This window comes from Rhinopithecus bieti, unplaced genomic scaffold, assembly GCF_001698545.2.
Source record: "Rhinopithecus bieti isolate Rb0 unplaced genomic scaffold, ASM169854v2 scaffold_31127, whole genome shotgun sequence".
In the NCBI taxonomy this organism is placed as follows: domain Eukaryota; kingdom Metazoa; phylum Chordata; class Mammalia; order Primates; family Cercopithecidae; genus Rhinopithecus; species Rhinopithecus bieti.
The window spans coordinates 2540745-2567961 of record NW_016813970.1 but is presented as its reverse complement, the minus strand read 5'-3'; the positions used below and the strand labels follow the sequence as shown (position 1 = coordinate 2567961).

Sequence of the window (27217 nt, the reverse complement as noted above, 5' to 3'; positions counted from 1 at the left end):
GAGAATTTACAGTAGAATAACTAAGGCACTGACACTTCAGACATTACACTAAATCAGAGTGTTGAGTATAAAACGAATCCACAACTACAGTTTTAGATAAATGATTTGCATGTAACTTTAAAAGGAGTGGATTTTGGAAGCATTGTAATTACATTGAAAGTATACTTGTTTCCTTGAACAAATTTTTTTTAAAACTGCAAAAAAAAAAGAGTCACACTTCTACAGAGGACCACTAGACTGTCCATCAGTGAGACACGAAAGAAGCAAAATCCTGCCCCTGTCTCCCTTGGACCTTGCTGGATACCACTTTCAACAACCCACAAAGCCACCCTGCCCTAACAGCAAGAGGCCAAGACCCACAGAACAATCATCACTATCCTTCTGTCAGCAGGAAGCAGTTACGAAGACTGACCTTTCTTTGTCCATTTCCCAAAGAACTGGGTTGGGAATGTTAGAGTAGGTAGTTTGGCAGACACGAACAGGGCAAAAGAGGCACCCATCCCGCCGCTGCTTCCGTGAATCTCAGGTGACCATCAGATGATCAGATGATCAGGTTATGGCTAGGTGGTTGTTAAGATGTCTCACTAAAATAGTAATTGGTGGCAGCTGATGCCAGGGACAGGCGGGCTCCCAGTAGATCAAAACACCTGAAACATGATCAGCAGCTTCCCGATAAGGTCTCAGGAGTTGGGTGAGTGGGCCCAAGCATGCACACTAAGAGGCAAAATGGTGGAGTTTAACTGGTATACGACCTTCCTCTAGGAATGCTCAACTGGTAAGGGAAAATGCCTCAAGTGAGCACACACAAAACTTCAGTAAACACATTGCATATGCAGCCCCTCCCAAGTGCTGGCAGGCCACTGCACACGTGGAGATCCCACCTTAAGGAAAATCAAGGAAGGAGAGCTGCAAACCTCAGAACTATGCCAATGTATAAAACCCCAAGTGAAGGATTGGATGAGGCACTTGGGTCTCTTAAATTGCCCGCTTGACTCTCTTCCAAGTATACTTTCTTTCCTTTCACTCCTGCTCTAAAACTGCTTAAAATAAACTCTCATTCCTGTTCAAAACTTGCCTTGGTCTCTCACTCTACCTTATACCCCTTAGGTAAATTATTTCCTTTGAGGAGGCAAGAATCAACTTGCTGCAGACCCATATGGATCCACCACTGCTAACAATCCTAGAGCTAACTACCATGTTGGTTTTGCTCTGATGTTTACTATTTCCCTTCTTGAACTTTCTTTGATCTTACTTTGCTTTTTTCCTCTATCAACAAAAGGATGATATTACCTCTTTAATATCAGTCTTTCTTCTTTTCTAATATATTCATTTAAGAGTATAAATTTTACTTAAGTTTAATTTTGGTTGTTTCCTATAAGACTTTATCTGTTGGAAAATTTTTATTCAATTAACATCACTTTCTTATTTCCATTTTACTTCTTTCTCTTTTTTGACTCACGGATTATTTAGAAATGTTACATAATTTTTCAACATGCAAATTTTCTAGGTTTGTGAAAAATTGAGTCTAAGCTTGATTGCATTGTAGTCAGACAATATATACTATTACCAAGACTCGCTTGATAGCCAGGTATATAGTCAACTTTTGTAGACGCTCCTTGTGAGCTTGAAAGAATGTGTTACCTGCATTACTGAATTACTTGGCAAAAGGTTCTATATAATTCTGTAAGGTTAAGTTTGCTAATTGTGTGTTATAGGTGCTCTCTGTGCTCACTAATCTTTTTAAAAAACGTTTCTAGTTCTACCAATAAACAATGAATGCAAGTCAAAATCAACCATGATGACAGTATGACTCTTTGTATTTTTCTTGTAGTAGTTCAGCAAATTTTTGCTTTGTATGTTTTAAGGTTGTATTAGAAGGAAAATGTACACTTAAAATCACTATACCCCGTCTCTACTAAAAATAAAAAAAATTAGCCAGGCATGGTGGTGGGCACCTGTAGTCCCAGCTACTTGGGAGGCTGAGGCAGAAGACTGGCGTGAACCCAGGAGGCAGAGCTTGCAGTGAGCAGAGATCGCGCCATTGCATTCCAGCCTGGGCGACAGAGTGAGACTCCATCTCAAAATAAATAAATAAATAAATAATAAACATAAAAAGAAAATCACTATATCTTCTGGGTGGTCCCTTCTATCCATGGTAAAACTTTTACTCTCAAAATCTATTTTGATTGATAACAGTATAGTTCTTCCCACCCTTGACTCCTTTTAAGGTCTTTGAGTTTGATATTCTGCAATTTCACCAACATATGGCTAGGTATGCATTACTAAGTCTCAGTATGATTAAAATATTTTCTCTACCCTCCTCTTTTATTTTTTTCCTTTCCTTCTGGGGATCCAATTTATCCTACACTAGATCTTCTCACTTTTGGCCTCCATGTCTTTTTTAGAGTTTCCATCTCTCAGTTTCTCTGTGTTACACTGAGTATAATCTCCCATGAACTGTTTTTCATTTCACTAATTATCTCTTCAGATCTGCTTCATTTCCTGTTAAATCCATCCATTAAAGGTTTTTGTTTCTCTCTCTCATTTTCTTTTCTTTTCTTTTTTTCTTTTGGTTCCTAGTGTCCTTGACACAACCCCAAACTGTTTCCTAAAAACTGAACTCAAAAACTTAAGAATGAATTCAGGTCCCTTGCCAATAATTAGCCAAATGCATCACATAATCCATGACTTTATTTGAGCCTGGGCATGTTTTAGCCTGTCTTTATTTGCAACCTACATGGCCTCACTAGTCATCCACCTTTAGAGGGTGTATTTAGAGGCTTTGTGTGGGGCCAGGTGCAGTGGCTCATGCCTGTAATCCCAGCACTTTCGGAGGCTGAGGCAAGTAGATTGCTTGAGCCCAGGGATTTGAGACCAGCCTGGGCAATGTGGGGAAACCCTATCTATTAAAAAATATATATATTTTATACTATATATATAAGCTGAGATTTGAAAGCATCAAATTGAAAGCCGTTTATATATATTAGTATATATTATATGTGTTGGGTTGTCGGTGGGCATTCCTGCCAGTCCCGGCTACTCAGGTGCAGGGGTTGTTAAAAAAAAAAAAATGAAAATGCCCAGCGAGGGTCTAAGGCTGCAGTGAGCCCCATGATCACGCCATTGCACTCCAGCCTGGGTGACAGAGAGAAATCCTGTCTCAAAAAAAAAAAAAAAAAAAAAGGCTTTTAGTAACTATCCCCAAGGCATTTGAGTCCTGAAGATTAGAAGTCATCCTCATAGCCTTTCCAATGGAGTAACACTTTTGGTGTGCTTTGAAATTAGAAAGTGGAAAATGTTTCCCTCAGATTGTGAGACCCTTTACAAATGTATATTTGAACAATTTTTAAGCTGCTGTACCTCAATAATAAAATGTTTCCTGGCTACTCATTAAGTTTTAAATTTCAATTACTAGATTTTCATTTCTAAAAGTTCACTTTTATATTTTTCAAATCTGCTGCAATTTTTTTTAATACAATTTACTGTATCCTGGGTTTAAAATTGTCTTTTATTTCTTTAAACTCTGTAAGTATAGTTATTGAGCCTCTATTTGATCATTTCTGTATTTGGCGGTCTCTGCAAGTCTGTTTCTGCCATCACTTGTTTCTGCTGGCTTTTGTTTCTCCTGCTCTGTTTCTTTGGTTACTTATTTATTTATTTATTTACTGTGATTTGTTGCTCATTGCTTAGATAATTATTTGTTAGGTTTCTTAAGATCTAGGATAAAATCCAGAGAGGATATGTGTTTGTTTCTGCCAGGTGAGTAAATATACTACAAATATGGTATGACTTTATACTAAATTTACAGCTTGAGTTTTTTTTTTCCATTCAGTGAGAATTTGACTCAAAATCTGAGTGATGATAAGCAGATGGATATCATCAACAATCCTGAATTTATTTCAGCAATATTAAATTAATCAGCAATATTAATTTTATTTCTTCTACTTTTCTCAGTCCCAAGACAATTTTCATTTTAGGTTTCTGGGATTGGAAATATTGAACGGATTTATATTTATTTCAATCTTAGATGAATATTGAGCCCTTTGGGGTCAGAGGGTTTTGGTTTTATAGGCATTGGTCCCTTATTAGACTCCTCACTTTAGGATGAATTGGGATTTGGCTTCTGTTCCCCTTGCGCTCTGAGACATTAATACCCAAAGCACAAGATCAATCAGTTAAGATGCCCTCAGGACAAGAGTAAATTCATCTGGCTTACCTTTCTGGATTTCTGGTTTCCTTTAAATTATGATTTGCTGATTCCATATTATCTTGTGAGATATTTGATGCTTTCAAAAATATTTTATCTATTATCTTTTGTTGTTTATATTAGGCTGTTTTGTTCTAAATTATTTAGCCTACTGTATTGCCATAAATCAAAGATGTCCCTTTAAGATATAAAAAAGTTTATGTCATTTATTTTTAAAAGTTCTACTAGACTTTGAATTTATTGATTAATTTGGAGAGAATTTATATCCTTATAAGTTTACCTTATCCAGGAGCCTAGAATACATATTCATATATTCAAAATATTTGCTAGGTCTTTTATTAGAGTTTGAACATTTTCTCCATAGAGGTCTTGTGTACTCTTGGTTAACGTATTTCTTTATTAAATGCTGTATAGATTTTCTTGCTATTGGGAGTGCTATCTTCTCTTTGATTCAAATTCATAGTTTTCATTGCTATTAAATATTACTATTTAGCTTGTATCAGGCAACACTGTTGAGTATCCTAATGGTACATCTCTTGGTTCTATTGTTTTACTTTCAAGTAGGTGATTATGTAATCTACAAACAATAATAGTTCTATTTCTTCCCTTACAATTCTTACAGTTCTTACTTCTTTTTCTTTTGTTTTTTGAGACAGGGTCTCTCTATGTTGCCCAGACTAGAGTGCAGTGGAGTGATCACAGCTCACTGTAGCCTTGACCTTCTGGGATCAAGTGATCCTCCCACCTCAGTCTCCCAAGTAGTTGGGACTACAAGAATGTGCCACCATGCTGGTTAATTTTTTGTATTTTTAGTAGAGATGTGATTTTGCCACATTGCCCAGACTGGTGTGGAACTCCTAGACTTAAGCAATCTGCCCTCCTTAGCCTCCCAAAGTGCTGGGATTACAAGTGTCAGCCGTTGTGCAGAGCCTATTTCTTTTTCTTATCTTATAGCATTGGTCAGGACTTCCAATCCTATGTTAAACAACAGTCATGGTAAAATAGAGACTCTTTGTCTTATTTCCAAACCCAAAGGAAATACCCCAGCATTTTGTGAAGCATTAGTTCCTGCATTTGATCACTTTCCCCAAAAACTAGATAGAGTGGTTTCTGCTACCTGAAACTAAAACCTGTTTGATGCCAAAGGAATATAGAATGAGAATTTTTCTGTGATTATAGAATCAGCATCGAAGGGCTCAAAGATAAAAACAACAAAGCGCCAAGTACCCCACATTCTAAAAATAGCTGAAAATATTTGAAGTCAAATATCACAACCAAAGCTTGTTTGTGGCTCCTAGAAGAGTTCACCTACCCCTAACCCTCACCCTTGTATTCCCAATTCATGTCTCTGACAATTAAGCAGAAAGACTGGGGAAGAGAAGAGAATTAATTATCAAAATAGAGTATTTATTGTGAGGAGTGATTCTTCTCCTTCCCAAGCCAAGTGAAGGAAGAGGCTCACCATAATCACATAAAGATTGGGAGTGCTTACACAAAGGGAAAGTTGGTTGAGATAACTGTCTAGGCTGCAGGCCTGTTGGTAAACCTGTGCCTCCCTATGAAGGGGAGAAAAAACTTATTGAAGGGAGATGACAAGGCAAAGAAAGGATGATAGTGGGACAATCAGCAACCCTATCCTTTGGAAAGAATGGGTAAATTGCCTACTCCAGGAGGAATCCAAGCTTCAACCATCTTGCCAGGACCTCCTCCAAAGAGAGGACACACTGACTGAGGGGATCCCAGTAGCTGAAGGTTGAGAGTGACCTACTTGGAGCAAGAGCAGGGGTGAAATGTAAAAGAGATTATGCTGGATCTTCCACTGGCATTTCCAGGAGAGGGCCAACTTAAAAACCCATTGGTCTTAGCCACAGAACAAGCAATAAAAGATAGTAATCACATGTCCATTAGCAAAAGACTTTAAGTCCTTTCCACTCTATCCTGTTCCAATTCTGAAAAAGCTAAAACCATAAAGTGTATCAGAACTTATGTTTTCCAAAGCCTCATGTAATTTTATTTTTGAGTCCCCGCACATTGTTTGGAAGCACAAATCAATATATAAAGCAATTCCAAAGCCCCCTCCTAATCCCGGGAGTTTTGTCTAAAATCCAGGAGGGAGAGCTAAAGCATCATGGGAGACAGCTGGTCTTTGATGTCACCGTCTAAACTTCAGTCTTCATTTGAATCAAATGACTACTTATTTTCTTTTTCCTGACAGCGAGACCTTTTTAAGTCTATCAGTTCTTTCTCTGCTAACCCCCATTCCCCTCTGGGCACATGGGAATTTGCTTCTGTGCCAAGTTCAAGTGCAGGTGTGATGCCATCCCCAGTAAATCACAGTAGCATTTCTTCTCTGTTTTTTCATCAGGCTGAGCACAGAGAATCCCTAGGGCTTTGTGACTTTCCCAGGCCCTCCCAGGGAAAGGACACATTAGTCCCTCAGCAATCAGATCACCCAAATTTCCTGAGGGGTTTTATCCCCCAGCCTTTCTAACTTGGCCTGAGGAGAAGGCAGAGCAGGATCAATTCTCAGGAACTCACCAGCATCTAAATTATCTTTGTCTTTTCCTATCTCTCTTTATTCTCCCCTAGTCTGGTAAACATTATCTAATATAGTAAATATGAGGGTTAGGGACTAAAACAAAGACTATTATATTCTTCAAAACTGACTCTACTTATTTTCTTAAATTATGTCTTTATTTTTTTTTCTGTGTTCTCTTGATAGCTAGGCTTTTGAAATTTCAAATCTGATAATTGACTATAGCATTCTGCTGAATGTTTATTCCTCTTTGAAGCAATGAAAAGTATAAAGTCTTATAGTCAAAATCACAATGGGTTACAAGGGGAACAAGGGAGAATTTTACCCTGCAAAACTTTTCAGCAAACCTACATATAACTGAGCAATGTAAGGATATAAACTGGGCTCCCCAAATCTCTATCCCCAAAAGAGAAAAAGCATCAACAAACCACTCCCGAATAAAAGTCACAAACAGGGAAAGGAGGTGCTTGGGTGCTCTTACTTTCATTAATGGTTTGTTTGCTAAATGTTGTACCGGTTTTGGACCAAAAAAGGACACTCCTATTCATTCTCGTCAAACTAAGTTTAAGGTTGGTCTTTACGATAGGACATTAGGCCAGAACCATTCTACTCATTTCAGATTCCTTAGGGCCAAATTTACTGGAGATTGCTTAATAAGCGTTTATTGAATTAACCAGAAGAGCAAGCTAAAAGCAGTCAAAGACAACTGCCTTAAAGCTTCATCTAAGATTCAGAGCCCAGTAGGTTAGCAAAACAGTTGTCCCTCAATAACCATGGAGGATTGATTCCAGGACTCTGATGGATACCAACATCCATGAATGCTCAAGTCCCTAATATAAAATGGCATAGTATTTGCATATAACCTATGTACATTCGCCTATGTAGGTAATATCTAGATAACTTATAATACCTAATATCATGTAAATATTATGTAAATATGTGTTATACTGTGTTGTTTGGGGATTAATGACCAAAAAAAGTCTGTACATGTTCAGTACAGATGCAACCATCCATTTTTTTTTCCAAATATTTTCAATCTCTGGTTGGTTGAATCCATGGATGTACAACTCACAGTTACAGAGGGCCAACTGTACTTCAGATACAAGCATCAATACAAATAACAGCCTGTTACAGATAAGCCCCGTCTGCCCTAAGGTAGCCTCCGAGGCCCATCTGTCAGATTTCTCAGAACCTGATTTCCTATGTGTCAGTACCCTGGGAGAATGCAAGTTCTAAGGGCTGTGGGCAGTCTCATGATGCTAATTCTTGCTTTATCTGCAGACTGGAACACTTAATTCACAGTCTGTGCCCAGCACAACTTGGGGGAGAGAACAGGAGTTGTAAATACTTGAACATTAGCTTTTCTCTTGGTCTGGACTGTAGGAGACCCAGAACATCAAAACTGTAGAAGGAAACTTGGACCCAGTTACCAAGGACCTCTAGGTGAGTTGGAGACCTCACTGGACATCGTCCACATGTTTTATTGTAGAAAGAATATTGGGGCTGCTAACAAAGAGCTGTAAAGTTTGGCTTCTTGTTGGACTGTCATTAACCTGACTTGCAATTTGATGGCTATCATGGAATCTCTGTCTGCTCCTTTACTTCTGTCCATAAGAAAAGCCACACTCACTGGTTGTTGTTTGCTATTTACTTACAGTTCCACTTATACAATTATCAGTTTACTTTTACCAAATATGTAGACTTTTTCTTTTTTTTTTTACCATCTAGAGTCTAGAGCTCACAATACAGAGTTTTGTGAAATACGGTGCCTATGAGAATTTTCCCACGGTACACGGAAGCCACAGAGGTGCCCTGAAGCACAGAGCCATTGTTGGCATACACGGTGCTCACCCTAGGCTTCTCAGACAAAACATTCTGGATGCGAAGTACCTGTCAAGAAAAGATCGCTTATTAGTATATTATGTGAGTAAACAGCTGTTTCATGATATTGTCCTTCCCAAACACTGCAGCATGAATCTATTTTTCAGAAATCAGAAGCTAAAATCTGTGTATCTTCAATAACTTGTTCTTCTTCTGATGAAAGTACTAATGTCATAAGGATATCTATGCACCAAAGTGAACTGGCTTTCTGACATTAGCCAAATTCCTCAGGGATGACTTACACAATATTTATAGTGCAGGCATCCCTTACAGAAGGAGGTAAGACCCAGTGGATGGTTTTATTTAGTTCTCAAGTGGATAGTGGTCCTCCCTCTGTGGGAAGAATCTTACCTTTGAGATTACAGTATGAGGAGAGAAACAAGACAAAATAATGAAGAAACAACCAGTTATCCAGCCAACCCAACCTGATGGGATGGCAGTCATCACAACTGGAGCCCCTTCACATCTGCAAAGTGGCTAGAAAGCATAAATAATGGATACTACTTTGGAATTCCATCTGACACATCACTGCCTAGTACTGTTATTGATCCCAGGATTAATACACTTAACTTTGCTAATCAGTATATATTTAAGCACTCAGGCTTCTAAATAGCCTGGATGAAGTTCACTTAAACAAAATACGACAGGAATTAAAGGAAAACAATTAGAAATTTATGAGTTATGAGTCTATATTGATATCTCTTATTAGAATTGAGTTTGTTCTCTTTTTTTTTTGTCTTAAGGGAGATCCTTCATCTCAGGTTTGTTACACAAAAATACTTAAGCTTTGATTTCATGTAGAAAACATAAGATTCAACCGAAAGTAAAGGGTGTCATAATTGTGACAAAAAAGTCTTATCTAAAATTTTAAAAATAATTCAACTTGAAAATAGAGATATGAAAAAGATTCTAAACAATTTTCCAATAATCCTATGTATCATATTTCATTTCCTTAAGGCAGACATTGTGTTCGAGCTTTTGAAGGAAAGTTTTGTCTATCACTCTTAGGGGTATATATCTGAGGCAAGGATTGCTTCCTAGTTTAGGGTAACAATTCTGGTTCTAGGCTTAGGCTGGACTTTTGTTTCTTTTTACATTTCTTGTGTTCTTTTTAAGAAGCTGTGACTAATACATTAATAAAAAAAGAAAAAATCATATTTTTAACTGAAAAACAGCAATATTGGAAGTAGAAATAACTGTATGTCCTAATTTACCCACTAGGCCAATTACCGGGTTTGAATTTCAATTTCATTTTCCCAAATCCCCAAATATGGATTCACACATTTTAATTTTTTTCGAACTGTACTTTCTCAACGAGGCCTACCCTGATCTCTAACTTTAGTAGTAGGACTTGCCCATCCTCCTGAATATAGTAATCCTGATCCCCTTTACTCTGCTGAGCCTTTTTTCCCATAGAATTTGCCATCTTCAAAGTTACTATGTAATTTACTTATTTCTTATGCTTATTGTTCATTGCTTGTCCCCCTTTCTTAAGATCAGGGATCTCTGTACATTTTTTCTGATATATCCTAAGCATAAGAACAATGTGTGACACAATATAGGTACTCAATAAATTTTTGTGAATAAATTTCTGAGTATGTGTGCCTAGAATTTATAGCTATATATAAATCCATTAAAATTTTTTAAATTGTTAACCTTAATGCCATAGAAAATGTACTATCTTATAATGTTGTTTTTAATGTAGAAAATTCAATGGATTATGCTATTGTTTTAGAAGAGATATTTTAAAATAACACAAATGATATCTTGAAAATAAGACAATTTTCAACACCATCATATAAGTTAGAACTTGCAGGCAAAAACTCATTTTATTTTGAGATGACAGTTATTTAAATCCTTTTATCTGAGCATCATGTTGAACAGTATGAAAGAAGATGGTACCATATATAACTCTCTCTTTGTCTAACTGCAAGATCTGCTCAGAGACTATCTCCTGATTGGAAATATGATATGGCAGTCTGGGTCAATATGAATAATTGAGCTTATGTTTTTCCATTATTCCCAATAGCAAGAGTTATTGAAGAGTTAATGGTGGTCTAAAAGAGTTAACGAACCTTATCTCCCTACCTGTCAAAAGCTTTAATTTTCTCATATGTAGAATTTCTTTAGTTCTATAACACCACAAACAACCGGCTTAAATTCTAGTCACCCCAACAAATTTGTTCTTGCAGCTTTGCCTGTGAGCTCAGAGAGGCATAGGAACTTACTTCTGATCCTGGAGGGTCCTCAGGGTTATAGTTCAGCAGCTTCATAAGATTAGGATGGCATCCTGCCAAAATGTCTCCGGTGGCAGGATCGACAGTCAGGTTATCTACTAAGGTGCCCAACTGTATCACCTTACAACAAAGAGGGAGTAGTGAAGACATTGTCTCAATGATTCTCTGCTTTCTTCCCTATTCATCCCCACAACCCCTACAGCTCCTTCTGGCACCGAAAATTGGTATTTTTAGGGGGCTTTGCTTCTGTATTTTAGAAACGCATGCATAATCTCACTGGCATTGCTCTCAAACAGCCATGTTTTCCTCATTCAAGGGGCACATTCCTGGGTCAAGTATGGGCCTAAGGTAAGAAGTCAGATTGTGTGGGCCAGACAGGATACTCTTACCTTCAGTTGAGTTAAATCCCAGTTATCATGTTTTTCCATTACGTGAATGTTCTTAGCTGCCACATCAGCTACATAGACATACCTTTGAAGTAAATGACATTTACACTTAAGCAAGTGGTAATGAGAGACAACATTCACTTTTATTTTGGAGAAGAGGTATAAAAATTCATACTCCTTCAAAGTACAACTGCAATCCTTTTCTAAACCACAGTAAAATAAGATAATGGAGTAGTATTTTTAATATTCTTGAAGTGCTTTAAACAGGCTTTGAATATGAGTTAAGACCATAATGAAAATGGTGTTTCTACATTACATATATAGGCTCAATGTTATTACTTCAAAGTCACAACTTTTTCCTTAAATTGAATGAAAGTAAGTGGATCTGTTATAAGGCCAAAAGTATATATACTTCTAAAAACTAGTGCTTGAAAAGAAGTATCAAATGACCATAAAATTCAATCACAGTATTTTAAAAGAGGAAGGACACTGAGAGGTGTTTTCTACAGGGATCATCTCTGTTCATTATCTCAAATATACATGCTAATATTCAAGGTACTTCTCTGTATTTAAAAAAACCTTCAATTTTTAAACACTTTTAAAAAGTGTTTTCTCATAAAATTTCATGCTGTTTAAAATAGTGTTTTCTCATTGAATAATCTGCTGTTGTAAGTCAGTAAGTCTGAAACTTCTACAATCCCTATGCCCAATCTAAGGTAGCCTTCCCTCTCTCCTAAGAGCTTTTGTGTAACTGAACTTAGCATAAGTGGTCAAATACTTTCCAGTCTCATAAGGGGCAGAAGTATTGCTCATTTATCTTCCTTTTCAGTGGGTTAGGAAAGTGTGTTTCAAGAGTTATGTAAAAATTTAGAATGAGGTCCTTTTATGCTTAAGTCCACGTCCCTCCTTTAACTAGGAAGAACCTGAAGTCCAAGGAAACAAATGGATTGCTTAGGATCACAGATTTAGTGCAAATCCTGGCCACAACTGATCCCTCCGCACATATATTCACTATGTAAGCCTAAGTAAGGAAGTAACTACCTCGTAAGGAAAGGAGTCCACCAAAATGTCAAGGGCAAAGGATAGAAAAATATATACAAGAGCTTACTTCTGGTCTGCTGAGACTGTGATCCCATTGGCACTACAAAATCCTTTGGCCACCACTTTAACCTCTCTTGGGCTGTAGAAAATAACGTAAGTCCAGCGAAGATCCAAGATCATCTCAAATAATGACAGGAAGGAGTTGGTAAAATAGTGGTCTCTGGTGGCATAGAACTGTTCTGGTCCAAGAACCACAATGTCATTCACACTAAAGTGAAAGACAGGTAGAAAAAGAGACTCATGAGTTATTTAAATATCCTTTATCCTTGTCAAGATCACTCATCTCTACATAGGCCAATATGTTCATCAGTTTGAAAAAGGATACATGAACTAGTATGGATTAAGGAATTGCACAGAAAGTCATGATTCTGCATTGCCCTCATGGGTTTTCTTTAGCCATTTGTTATTTTCTCACTCTTCCCTTTCACAGAAGTCAGTGAAAAGAAATAAATTCACAAGTAAATCTCAAACTCCAAAATCTGTTGACTTGTACATGTTGATCATGGTTATCTGTGACAGCTGTAGTGCAGTTCACTGATAGCTATGGTTATTCTCCTTCAGGAATTACACTTCCCCATCCCCTTGCAGTTAGGCACAGCCATGTGACTTGCTTTGGCCAATGAAATGAAATGAAATGAGGTGAGTGGCTTGTGGATGGAAGATTTTAAGAACCAGTGCTTGCTTCACCATGTTTCCCCCATGTTCCCACAGTAATGATAGAGACTGTGGTCCTCTAGGGCCCTGAATGAGGATAATATGAAACTGAGTTCCTAAATGACCTATACTGGATACATAGCATGTATGAGCAAACAAAACAAACCTTGGCAGTTTTGAGCCATCAAGATGTTAGGGTTTTGCTGTCCTGTTATCAGAGCATAACTCAGTTCATCTGGACCTTTATATTTTCTCTGAGTAGATGGAATTATGAGTGATATTCTTTCTTACGTTCTTCAATATCATTGACATTTTAAATGGAGCAAGTCTTGTTCTTACAATCAGTAAGAACAATAAAGTCATTTTATTTTGAAAAGAAAAAAGTGACTTGAAAAAATAATGCTTAAACATTTTTAGATTAAATTTTAGGGAGGAAAATTTGGGTGAATCAGGAAACACTTTGAGGTTTTGATATATAATGACTTTCCCAAGGTCACCAGGCTACTCACGCTTTGTATCTCAGCTTAAGCATTCCTTACTCCAAAAAGTATTGCCTGACACCATAAATTAGGTTAAAGTGCCTCACAATTTGTTTCTGTCGCTCTCTGTTCTGCCCCCTTGTAAATGCTTATCAATGCCTGTGCCAGTGTACGTACCCTCAGGCTCCTCTTTAGATCCTCATAGCCTCACCTGCCTTGTTTCAGCTGCTGTTATTTCAACCAGTTCTGCACAGGTCTGACATACTTCCCACAGGGGCAGCCTAGCAGTGTCTCAGCTCATGCCTGCTGTGGGCTTCTTGCCTCCCACTTCCAGACTTCATGTTGACATCGAGTCATAGGATACCACAAAACCAGACTTGCACGTGCATAACCACCAAGAATGTGGAAGAATGAAGGCCTCTTGAGGCAAACCTTTGACTAACAGGAGATGGGGCCAGTGGATAAACCCTTCTCCCTTTTTCTCCTTGACCAGATTGTCCTGAGATGCAGCCTGCGTTGATTACTGGAGGATAAGCCCATGATTTCAAGCAGTCAGTTGCACTTAGCAGTGGTTGGCTTAATGACGCCTTTGCTGTACCTCCCTCACTGTGTGTTTCCTAGGGCTAGCACAGCAAAGAACCACAAACTCAGTGGCTTAAACACCAGAAATGTATTGCCTCACAGTTTTGGAGGCTAGAAATCCAAAACCACGTTGTTGGTAGGGCCATGTTCTCTCTGAAAGTTCTAGGGAAGGATCCTTCCTTGCCTCTTCCAGCAAGACATTCCAGTAGTCCCAGGCATTCCTTGGCTTGTAGATATATCACTCCAATGTCAGTATCCATCTTCACATGACATTCTCCCTGTATATCTGCCTGTCTTCTTGCAAGGACACCAGTTCTACTGCATTAAGGGTACTCTATTTCAGCATGATTTTTTCTTTACTAATTACATCTGCAATGACTCCATTTCCAAATAGTGTCACCTTCTGAGGAAGTGGTGGTTGGGATTTTAACATATTTTTTGGCGGGGGGTGGGGGGAGGAGCGGAGCAGGGAGGGCAGGAGGACACAAAATTCAACCCATAACATTCTCCCTTCCTTGCCTCACACTGGTTTCTTAAGTCTGCTTTCTGGGATTGTACTCCCTAATGAAGCGGTCACATATCAGGTGTGCCCTCAGGCTGCACTTTCTGGGAGACTGTTCCTGTGAGATCCTGTGCTAATGCAGTTGATCCTCACAATCCACCAGTTATGTAAGTCAGGCAAATGAGAATCCCCATTTTGCTCAATAAATTGAGGCACCAATTAAGTGACTTGACACAGTTTCCCAGCAACCCTGTGGAAGTCCTGTTCTCCACTATGGCCTCAGAACCCCACACAGTGCATTAGGAGCAGAGTTCAATAACTTCAACCTCTCTTACTTCTACCTCTGCATTTGTTTCCCCCATATTCTACGGGGAGAAATTAATACATGATGTTGAGAATGAGAGCAAAGGAGAGAAGATGAACTTTCTTTTCTTTTCCTATTCTTCCATCCCATGAAACAGTTTACTGTTTTGGAGTCAGTTTTTTTAGTGTTAAGCCCATTTGGTAAAAGATGAATTCTTTATTGTTTGCTACAGCCTTTAAACAGGCAGCCTCTCCACTGAAAAGCCTGTTATTTTAATGAATGCAGTAAGAAAGATGTTCATTGCAACTGAGAGCTCAGCTTTGAGTTCAGATGGATATAGGCTTATACCCTGTTTCTGCCACTTACAAACTGTGTAACTTGGGCAAGTTACCTAACCCAAACCTTCTCTAAGTCTTAGTTTACCCATGCCTATTATTAAAGGCTTTGTGAGAATTAAGTTAAATTAAGTATTTTGGCATAGTGCCTGGCACATAGTCGATGCTTAACAAATGTAATTTTTATAAGTGCCCACGGGCTTTTAAAAAAGACTACTTTAAAGCTGTAATTAAACAAAGAAGTGGCTCCTCTGGAGGTTGGTTATAACACCCGGTGGGTGAGGCTCACACAACACAGCCTACCAGGACAACCAAAAAAGGGTGTAGGTGTTTAAACAGAGACCGATAGTAGGTATTGAGTTGCTGTGGTAAAGGGGATGGAATTAGAGCTGGGAATCTAATTGAGCACCTTTATAGGATTAAAATGCTTTCAAAATGCTGGAAAATAAAGGCATATTCAATACCTAACATGGCAATTTCGAGTGAGGTGCTGGGAAGAGTCACCATGGGAATCATTAGAAAGCTTTAGAAAAAAATCTAAAACAATTTCAAAACAAAAGTTTAAGAAAGCCTGCTGAACCAAAGAAAACAAAGCACACAGCAGAGGTGCAAAATAAATAGAACTGCACAATACTTTCATTCCATACCTTTTGAGAAGTTCATGTTTTATAGTTTTCAGGTATACCAGAGAACGTTGTTGTTCCTCAAATTTAAATATCTCCACAGTGGACTTCATGTGGGGATGATTCACAACATAAAGATACACTGTATGGTCTATATGGAAAAAAGGCATAATTTCCAAGTAAGTTACCTCTATCACAACTAATATTAGACTTGTTTTAAAACTTGGTCACTTCCAAAAGTTTTCTTCATACATCTTGCATTTGACTCTCACAGTCTATCTGATAGGTAAGTCAGACAAATACCAGAATCCAGATTTAATTGAGGAAATTGAAGCTCAGGAGGCGAATGACCCATCAGCAATGTCATCACCACAAAGTGGCAGAGCCAAGACGTTTTGCCATAGTCACTTCACCCTTATATGCATATCCTGCCTAACAGGAGCCTACAGAACTATAATGATGCATAAACAGGAATGTGGTTCCCCAGACGGCCCTTCAGCAAGAGAAGTGAGTGCAAGCAAACAAAACTTTGCTGAGATGTTGTGTGTGTGCAATAATTATCTGCATTGCAACAGAAGCTCAGTAAATGTCAGGGCAGTGTAAATACCTTAAAATAAGCAACATTTCCCAGCTAGACAATGAATTTCTGACACAAGCCAACATAACAATATTCAGTGAGCCCAATGGACATGGCATGTAAATATAAATGCAAGATAAAACAAACTAATTCCAGGTAGTACCCACCTCAGAAATGTCACCTACCCATTTCAACTGGAATGTGAACTGCTGTGAACAGGATTGAGGGTAGTAATTTGGCCTCTGAGAGTGCTGTCTTCTGACTTATCAGGAGTTCTAGGTTTGACGAGCTCTGGAGTTTTAAAGGGTCTGGCCCCATCTTCCCACTGTAGGACTTGATCTGTATTCATCTTCCCTATTCCTTTCCCAGATGGATTTTTTAAGCACGTGATGGAACAAGCCCAAACCCTGAGATGCAAAATTCATAACCAGGACCTCTGAAACACACTGGGCACTTTGATGCACATTAAGGAAAGGTGCTTGCTCACAGATGAAATCTTCCTTCTGGTCTGATCCAGCTCTGTTCCAAGGCTCAGGGCTTGGCAAACAGAACATGGGTTGGATTTCAGCCCCAACACGGACCTTCAGTCTTTTGCTAGACACAATAGTGAACAATCACATGTGCTGCCCTGCTTTCATTTCTTCTAGTGCATCTACTGAATCCCTCTTTCCAAATAAGATATACTTAGTGAGAATACTTTTCTTCTCCATCTCCTCATTCCATCTCTATTTCTATGTGTAATATTTTGGCCTTATGAATTAAACACATAATTAAGGAAGATGACAAACAAATAAGATAAGCTGTGAATCATAATATACTCAACTTATGGAAGCCTGATTATATGACTGAATGTTATTGTGTAAACGTGTCCCATCTCAAAAAAAAAAAAAAAAAACCAGCAACAAAAAAAGAAAAAAAGCCCCAAATCCACCTCTACCTCTACCTCTAATACTACCCCATGCAATGAAATAGTTTCAGGTAAATCTAATCACTTATTATATCATCTCCAATGAAGAATCTTATGTCTTATACAGTGAGAGGCAAAACAGTTGTGGTTTTAAAATTATTTAAATAGAGTCCTAATCTCACCTTAGTAAGACAAAGGATTAGAAGTGAGACCTCTTCTGTCTGAGTTCTGGATCAGCCATTTACTAACTGCAGAAGTGAAGTCACACTTCACTGTATTCCTCTAAACTTCATTGTATCCATCTATAAAGTTGAATATTACTATGTGCTCTGCCTGTCCTATAGGGTTCATTTATTTATTCATCTAATATGTGTTCAGAGAGTACCTACTGTGCATCAGATACGTTCTAGACTCTCAGAATCCAGCAATGGACAAATCACATATGCCTTTATGGTGATTATATTTGAGAGAGGAAAACAAGGAGGAAAAATTATTAAATAAATTAAAACAAAGAATACTACAGTTGGGAGACATGTTCTTCATAGAGTGTCATTCATTTGAAGAGTAACAGTTAAGTTTAGGAACTTGCTATAGAGCAAGAGCAGGAGAGGGAAAGAAAATTGGTATCCTTTAACACTAAAAAAAAAAAAAAGTTACCTCTGTAAGCTGGAAGTGGTGGCTCATGCCTGTAATCCTAACACTTTGGGAGGCCAAGGCAGGTAGATCCCCTGAGGTCAGGAGTTTGAGACTAGCCTGGCCAACATGGTGAAACCCTGCCTCTACTAAAAATACAAAAAATTAGCCGGCACGGTGGCACATACCTATAATCCCAGCTACTTGGGAGGCTGAGGCAGGAGAATCGCTTGAACCCGGGAGGCGGAGGTTGCGGTGAGCTGAGATTGTGCCACTGCACTCCAGCTTGGGTGACAAGCAAAGCTTCATCTCAAAAAATAAAAAAAGTTAGTTACCACTGTAATGAATGATTTTTAAAAAGAGGTACATTGAGAAGAAATATAGAAAGGTACAGAACCTGGAACAAGATGGTGCGAAGGCTTCCCTGAGAAGATGATATTTAAGCTGAGGCTTCAGTGATGACAAAGAGTGAGCCAGAAGTGGCACAAGGACATTCCAGGCAGAGGGAACAGCAGATGTAAAGATCCCGAGGCATGAACACTTCATCGAATGAAAAGAAATCCAGCGTGGCTGGTCCAGAGAGTCTGGGGGAGAATGGTCTCCAGTGAAACTGGAGTGATGGAATAACACTCCTCAGAGTGATGGAATAACATGGAAAATTTGATGAAAGGAGGGACATAATCAGATTTGCATAAAAAGCAATCCTTACTATGACAATGAATTGAAGTGGTATGAGAAGGAAGGTACAGTTGGGGGCCCATGCAGAATCAGGGAAGACATCCTGGGCCCTTGGACTGCTGGTGGCAGTGAGGATGGGGAGAGGTGGACAGATATTTCAGACTGGAGAGATATTGGAGAGATACATCAAACAAAACATTATAATGAGTTGATCAAAAGGGCCAGGGAGAGGAAGTGTCACGGTTGGGCTCAGGATTTTATTTTGGGAAGTAAAGACACCATTATAAACGAAAATAGTTTGTATATTATAAACCAGCAAAAAACTGTTAGATTCAATTATCTTTTAAAGCAGAGCTTGCTAAGCAAATAAAAAGTGTATATAAGATTTCATGGAATTCTAGCATTTCAGTTTGGCCCTCCTTTCATGTGGTCACTGTTAGTGAGGTTTCCCTGTTCTTACTTTTCTTCATGCTGTATAGACCCACAAATATTTTAAAATTAGATGTTTGAAATTATGAACTGTGAAGAAGTCAAAATAATATTGGAAACTGTTGTTTTAAAGCATATATGGTATGTTAATAACTGTTATGTTTTTTATAATATATTTTTGAGATATAATTCACACACCATTGAATTCAGACTTTTAAAATGTAAACTTCAGTGTGTTTTAGTATATTCACAGGGTTGTGCAACCATAACCACTATCTAGTTTCAGAACATTTTCATCACCCAAAAAGAAATCACCTACTCATTAGCTGTCATTCCTCCTTCCCCACTCCCCTGGCTCCTGCCAACAATTTTTCTGTCTGCGAATTCACCTATTCTGGACACTTCATATAAATGGAATTACATAATATGTGGCTTTTAGTGACTAAATTCTTTCAGTTGGCATTATATTTACAAGCTTCATCCATATTATAGCAATGCATGAGTAGTTCATTTCTTTTTATTGCCAAATAGTGTTCTATTTTATAAATGCCTATCACATATTATTTATGAATTCATCAGTTGATAGACATTTGGGTTATTTCCACCTTTTGTATTAGGAGTAATGCTGCTATGAACATTTGCGTACAGGTTTTGCACGGATATGTTTTCAATTCTCTTGAGCATGCACCAAGGTGCAGAGTTGCTGGATTGTATGGTAACTCTATGTTTAACATGTTGAGAAAATGCAAAACTGCTTCCCAAAGTGGTTACATTATTTCACAATCCCACTGGCAAAGTAAGAGGGTTCCAATTTTTCTACATCCTTGCCAACATTTGTTATTGTCTGTCTTTTTAATTATCACCATCCTAGTGGTCTGAAATAGTATCTCATTCTGGTTTTGATCTGTATTTTCCTAATGACTAAGGATGATGAACATCTTTCATGTGCTTACAGGCCTTTGTGTATCTTAGAAGAAATGTCTATCTAGGTAGATACTTCATCCATTTTAAAATTATATTATTTGTGTTTTGCTGTTAAGTTGTAAGAATTATTTATATTGTCTGAATACAAGTCTCTCATCTAATATATGATTTACAAATATTATCTCTCATTCTTTGGGTTGTTTTTCACTTTCTTGATGGTGTCTTTTGAAGCACAAAAGCTTTTAACTTTGATGAGTCTAATTTGTTTTTTTTTTCCCTTTATGTTATGTTTTTTAATGTCTCACAGTTGTCTTTAGTGACAACTAAACTAAAGGGTCTTTAGTTTATATGTTAGATTTCTGAGAACGCTATTAAAACAGGTTGTGACAGTCAAACAAGAAGACAAGTGAATAGAAGAAAGAGGAGGAGACCACATAGGGCCAAAAATACCAGTGTTCCTTCTTTAATGCAATGGTTACAATGTTTTATACCTATTTATCATTATACAAAAACATATGTGTATAGTAAAATACCATCCTCTGTCTTCCTGTTACATAAATATTAAGGGGCTGGAGATAAATGGTTTCTATTTCCCTCATTTCCCCCTTATCCCTAAGCATACAGTCTTTACCTTTGTCGATGAAAATACTGATCCCATGTGGATTAAATAATTCTTTGTCAAATCCACCACTGATTTCTAGTGCTTGTGCCCTTGGATTTTGTTCATTCAGATCCATCAAGAAGATTTTTCCTGGCTCATCTGGTGCAAAGTTTTGCAGGCCTGGATATTTTAATCCCTTTTAAAAATAAAGAACAAGTGTGCACACATATACATATCAAAACAATATTTTCATATGGAATTTAAAATCTCAAAGCCAAATAAAAATGTTCAAAGTTCTAAATTTCATTTAGATTTCTGGGCTTTTTCACTCTGTCAGCTGTTTCCATGATCTGATCTGGGGTGTTACTGATGTCATCTAAACATTGGCTATGAACACAGAAAGAACCATATTCAAGATAAGGAAGAGTTTTTAATTTAGAGAAAAGGAGTTAAGCCAAAAAATATAATGGAAGAGACTAGGCTGTTACTTTGTGTGAATTCCTTCACATGCCTGTACCTCACATTCCTCATCTATAAAATGAAGAAGTTCAAATACATGATTGTAAGATTATTTCCAGTACTGACATTCTATAACTAACCTTCCTCAAAGCAGAGAGAAGGGGTATATAGTTTAATTGTATCGTTCCCATTCCTACATTGATTATATCATGTAGCGGCAAACAGTAGAGCTGGCCAAGAATCAACATAAGGATACCAGTCTTATAGAGTTGACTATTTTTGACCTATTTTGTTCCTGTAGGTATGTCTGAAAATTCTGACATGAATGCTTTACTCATATATCACAAAAAGTTTATTCCAGTAACTTGGACAGTGGTCCTTTCTACTGTTAGGATCAGGTAGCTATCAATCAACAATAGGCATCCTGAATGCATGAAGCCTTTGCTGCATCTGAGTCCACTGTGACAAACCTTGGGGTTGGTTTATTCTACACCAGTTACAAAACAGTCCACTTCCTCTCCATGTCCCCCATCTATCACTGGATATATATCAATATCAATAACTTTATATCTTCTCTGCTACGTTTATCTTCTTTTACAGTCTATTGCAATTCTGTCTTTCCTATTTCACCTTGTCTTTCTGCCTCTTTCCCTCTCCCTGTCCTTTCTACACACACATACACATACACTTATAATACTATTACCGGCTCTTCCACTGCTCCCTCTTGAGGTAGTCAATCTTTTCTGAACAACCCCAGTTACATCTTCAAACTTTTTTTTAGAACAGTCCTTGTATGCCCAAATCATATGCCCCGTGTTGTCTGGAGGAAACCTGGCTATTCCCAGACAACACTGGCACTACTGAAGCTCATCAGAGGAGGCAATGTTTCCTTTTTATTCTCCTTAAGTCAGCACATCTGGAGAAGGGATTGGCATGTCCCTAGCCACAAACCTCTGCTTCCAGACCATAATTCTGTCATCATCAATAGCCACACCCTTTGCTTCCTTATCACATTATGTTCCAACTCCCTTTGCTTTGGTCTAGTTCTTATATAGGGCAAGTCTAAAATCAGGTTGAAAAACTCCACTACAAAGTCACCACCCCAACTTCAGCCAGACATTTAGTACTGTTTAATAATTTTTTTGGCTCATTATGATAGGCAACCTATTCGATTTCCTCATGTCTCCCTTCTAAATTTATTTCATTATCTTCTAGAGTAGGGGTCCCCAACCCCTGTGCCACAGACTGGTACTGGTCCGTAGTCTGTAAGGAACTGGGCCACACAACAGGAGGTAAGCTGTGGGTGAGTGAGCATTACCGCCTGAGCTCCACCTTCTGTAAGATCAGCAGTGGCATTAGATTCTCATAGGAGTGCAAATTCTATTGTGAACTGAGCCTGCGAGGGATCTAGGTTGGATGCTCCTTATGAGAATCTAATGCCTGATGATCTGAGGTAGAACAGTTTTGTCTTGACCATGCCCTACTCCCCCTCCATGAGCTGTGGAAAAAATTGTCTTCCATGAAACTGATCCCTGGTGTCCAAAAGATTGGGACCACTGTTCTAGAGCCCATACTTTCTTCCTCTTTATTATGAGTGGATGACTTTACTTACTACTACTTCTCTGAAGATATCATGTCATTTAACATGAATTTCCTATAATTCTTTCCTTTCTGTCCCAGTAATTCTTCTTCAGTTTTATTCATTCTCTTCCTTTCTCCCTCTTTTCTCAAGGAAGGAGTGTCCCTCCTCTGTTCTTAGGTTACATCCTTTACCTGCTTTCTTGGTTCCCTGTTCTCTAGGGTCTGTCTCTAGAGATTACACCTTCTCTCTCTTGCTTTACCACTCATTTTTCACTAACAGCTTCTTCTTTGGCCTGAAAAATTACAAGGTTTCCTTCCTTGAAGTAAATATTTTTCTAACTTTACTGCCTCTTCATATATGCATTTCTCTCTCTTCCCCTCACCATCAAATTTCTTAGAAACATCACCTGATCCTGTTGCCTAATGTGAACTGCTCCAACTCTCAATTCCCTGAAGTTAGTATTCTACACCCACCAGTTTGTAGAAATACCATTATAAAGATCACATAATGGTCTCCAAATTACTTTATTTTGATAACTTTTCTACTTCTTATCTGCTTCTCTGTGGCATTCGACGCTACAATATACCTTCTTCTTTCTTATCAAAAAGTCAAAAGTAGAATTCCTAAATAGAAATCCTGCTCCTCTTCCTGACTCTTAGATTTCTGCCTACTTCTGTTTTTATCCATCCCTCCTCCCTCCTCACTCTATACTCTTTCCTTGCAGATCTTATATATAAAGATTCAGGTATTTCCTTCATAACAAGGACTTTCAAGTCTGCACATTTATTTGTAACTCTGTAACTCTAGCTTGCATTCCCAACTTCCTCCCAAAGGGCAGCTCAAAATCAAATACTCAAAAACAAAATCAACATTCTCCCCTCGAATCCATCCTCTCATTTCTATCTATTCTTCTCAGCTAAGGACATCACTATGCTCCCCAACATTGGACCATAAATTCAATTTTCAATCCACTCTTTCCCCCATAACCAATTTGTCACCAAACTCAATGGCTCAGATAACAGTACCACTGGAGAAAAAAGTTATATATATTTGTTAAAAATTAAATATATATATAATAATTATATATATAAATATATTAGGGGCATTTAATCTCACATCTTCCCTTTCACATGAGGGAAATGAGGCCTAGATGAGTGGTTTGCCTAAATCACATTGGCAAGTACCTTGGTAGCTTGGGGGAAGGTAGAGCATAGCCAGCTAGTGGAAAGACTAGATGTTACAGAAATAAAATAATCGGATAGAGAGATAAGGGTGGGGCACTGCAAACAAGCTTGGTCTAGATTAAGTGTGTGAATGAAGAAACGCTTCTGATAAATGGCTTCACATTCACCTAGTTTTCTGTGTAAAGCAGTTAGGTAGGAATTTGTGGCATCAAACCAACTGTGCGCTAATGACTGTAAGCAGTTCTTTTCATACCATTCACTGGTGAAAATGGTGAAAATCATCATCGAGACATGCAGGAATCCTATTTTTCCCAACAAACTACAGGTATATGTGGACAATCAATGAACTCTTCTACTATCCTCATCCATCACCACATGCACTCAGTAAATATTCGAGGATTTGCACATGCCTGGTAGTATGTTAGGTGTTGGGCATGTCAATGCATGCTCCAAAGTCTTGAGTTCAAGGATCTTGAAATCTAGAGCAAGCACATAAGTATGATGTGGTCTATAACAGCCTAAACTCAGGGGATGTGAGGGAATATTCAAGAGAGAACATTGAAGAGGCACCTCACTCCACAAGAGAGTGCCAGGGAAGACTCTCCTGAGGAAGTAAAGTGCCACCGCAATGAACCCTCACAAAGAAGTAGGAGTTAGCTGGCAAAGTGTGATGAAGGGAGTAATCTTGGAGTCAAAGATAAGCGTGTCAAGTCCCAAGACAGGGGAGAAAAAACCGTTTGCCATCCCTAAATAGACTAGAAATATCTATTGCACAGAATTATTGTCCAAATCAGCAACTTCCAAACATCTTCGAGGATGGCAAGAAAGGGGAAAAGGAGAAATCAAAAGAACAAGGTCCCGAATTTATTATAGTGCAGAAGGATTAGAAACAAGCAAATAACATAATCCTTATCCTATAAGTTGTTCATTTACAAAAGGAGATTCATTATTAAAAACTTCATGTTAACATTTCTCATAAACTTATTTGTGATCAAAATATATACTTCCTGTATAGCAATGATTCAGAACTTTTAGTTCCAGTGAAAATTAAAAAAAAAAAAAGAAGAAAATATACAGTACGAAGGACAAACATTATCTCACAACAGCAAAGAAATTTCCTAGCTATAGAATCATCACTTTTAGTGGTGTATTTAGCATGACATTGAAAATTTAAACTGGAAAGAGGCTTCCAAGATAGCCAACTAGGAACACCTCCGGTCTGCAGCTCCCAGCAAGATCAACATAGAAGACGGGTGATTTCTGCATTTCCAACTGAGGTACCTGGTCCATCTCATTGGGACTAGCTGGACAGTGGGTGCAGCCCATGGAGGGCAAGCCAAAGCAGGGCAGGGCGTCGCCTCACCTGGGAAGCACAAGGGGCCAGCAGATTTCCCTTTCTTAGCCAAGGGAAGCCGTGACAGTCTGTACCTGGAGGAATGGTATGCTCCTGCCCAAATACTGTGCTTTTCAAAACCACAGTCTTTGCAACTAGCAGACCCAGAACTTCCCTCCCATGCCTGGCTCAGTGGGTCCTACACCCACGGAGCCTTGCTCACTGCTAGCGCAGCAGTCTGAGATCAACCTGTGATGCTGCAGCTTGGCAGGGGGAGGGGCGTCCACCATTGCTGAGGCTTGAGTAGGTGGTTTTGTGCTCACAGTGTAAACAAAGAGGCCAGGAAGCTTGAACTGGGCAGATCCCACCACAGCTCAACAAGGCCTACTGCCTTGCTATAGATTCTACCTCTGTGGGCAGGGCATATCAGAACAAAAGGCAGCAGACAGCTTCAGCAGACCTAAACGTCCCTGTCTAACTCAGAAGAGAGTAGTGGTTCTCCCAGCACAGCATTTGAGCTCTCAGAACAGACAGATTGCCTCCTCAAGTGGGTCCCTGACACCTGTGTAGCCTGACTGGGAGACACCTCCCACTAGGGGCTGACAGACACCTCATACAGGCAGGTGCCCCTCTGGGACGAAGCTTCCAGAAGAAAAATCAGGCATCAATATTTGCTGTTCTACAGCCTCTGCTAGTGATTTCCAGGCACACAGGGTCTGGAGTGGACATACAGCAAACTCCAACAGACCTGCAGCTGAGGGGCCCGACTGTTAGATGGAAAACTAACAAACAGAAAGGAATAGTATCAACATCAACAAAAAGCACATCTACACCAAAAACCCCATCTGTAGGTCAGCAACATCAAAGACCAAAGGTAGATAAAACCACAAAGATGGGGAGAAATCAGAGCAAAAAAGCTGAAAATTCCAAAACCCAGAGTGCCTCTTCTCCAAAGAATCGCAGCTCCTCGCCAGCAAAGGAACAAAACTGGATGAAGAATGAGTTTGATGAGCTGACAGAAGTAGACTTCAGAAGGTCAGTATTAACAAACTTCTCCAAGCTAAAGGAGCATGTTCTAACCCATTGCAAGGAAGCTAAAAACCTTGAAAAAAGGTTAGACAAGTGGATAACTAGAATAAACAGTGTAGAGAAGATCTTAATGACCTGATGGAGCTGAAAACCATGGCATGAGAACTTCCTGATGCATGCACAAGCTTCAATAGCCAATTTAATCAAGTGGAAGAAAGGATATCAGTGATTGAAGATCAAATTAATGAAATAAAGTAAGATGACAAGATTAGAGACGAAAGAGTGAAAAGAAATGAACAAAGCCTCTAAGAAATATGGGATGTGAAAAGATCAAATCTACATTTGATTGGTATTCCTGAAAGTGACGGGGAGAATGGGTCCAAGTTAGAAAACACTCTTCAGGATATTATCCAGGAGAATTTCCCCAATCTAGCAAGTCAGGCCAACATTCAAATTCAGGAAATACAGAGAACACCACAAAGATACTCCTCGAGAAGAGCAACCCCAAGACACATAATTGTCAGATTCACCAAGGTTGAAATGAAGGAAAAAATGTTAAGGACAGTCAGAGAGAAAGGTCGGGTTACCCACAAAGGGAAGCCCATTCACACTAACAGCGGATCTCTCGGCAGAAACGCTACAAGCCAGAAGAGAGTGGGGGCCAATATTCAACATTCTTAAAGAAAAGAATTTTCAACCCAGAATTTCATATCCAGCCAAACTAAGCTTCATAAGTGAAGGAGAAATAAAATATTTTGCAGACAAGCAAATGCTGAGAGATTTTGTCACCACCAGGCCTGACCTACAAGAGCTCCTGAAGGAAGCACTAAACATGGAAAGGAACAACTGGTCCCAGCCACTGCAAAAACATACCAAATTGTAAAGAACATCAACACTACGAAGACACTGTATCAACTAATAGGTAAAATAACCAGCTAGCATAATAATGACAGGATCAAATTCACACATAACAATATTAACCTTAAATGTAAATGGGCTAAATGCCCCAATTAAAAGACACAGACTGGCAAATTGGATAAAGAGTCAAGACCCA

The 27217-nt window shown here is 38.6% G+C and overlaps 1 protein-coding gene across 1 annotated transcript in view; it reads right to left on the bottom strand.

The window, feature by feature from the left end:
* Positions 1–8380: 8380 nt before the first annotated feature.
* Positions 8381–27217, bottom strand: part of PON3 (paraoxonase 3) — a 30935-nt gene continuing 12098 nt past the window's right edge. The window contains exons 4-9 of the mRNA XM_017849309.1: positions 20607–20772; positions 15852–15978; positions 12356–12556; positions 11251–11332; positions 10853–10981; positions 8381–8633 (exon numbers count right to left, since the gene is read on the bottom strand). Coding sequence (XP_017704798.1) covers positions 8475–8633; positions 10853–10981; positions 11251–11332; positions 12356–12556; positions 15852–15978; positions 20607–20772 — 864 coding nt within the window. The 3' untranslated portion in view covers positions 8381–8474. The remainder of the gene's footprint in view (positions 8634–10852; positions 10982–11250; positions 11333–12355; positions 12557–15851; positions 15979–20606; positions 20773–27217) is intronic.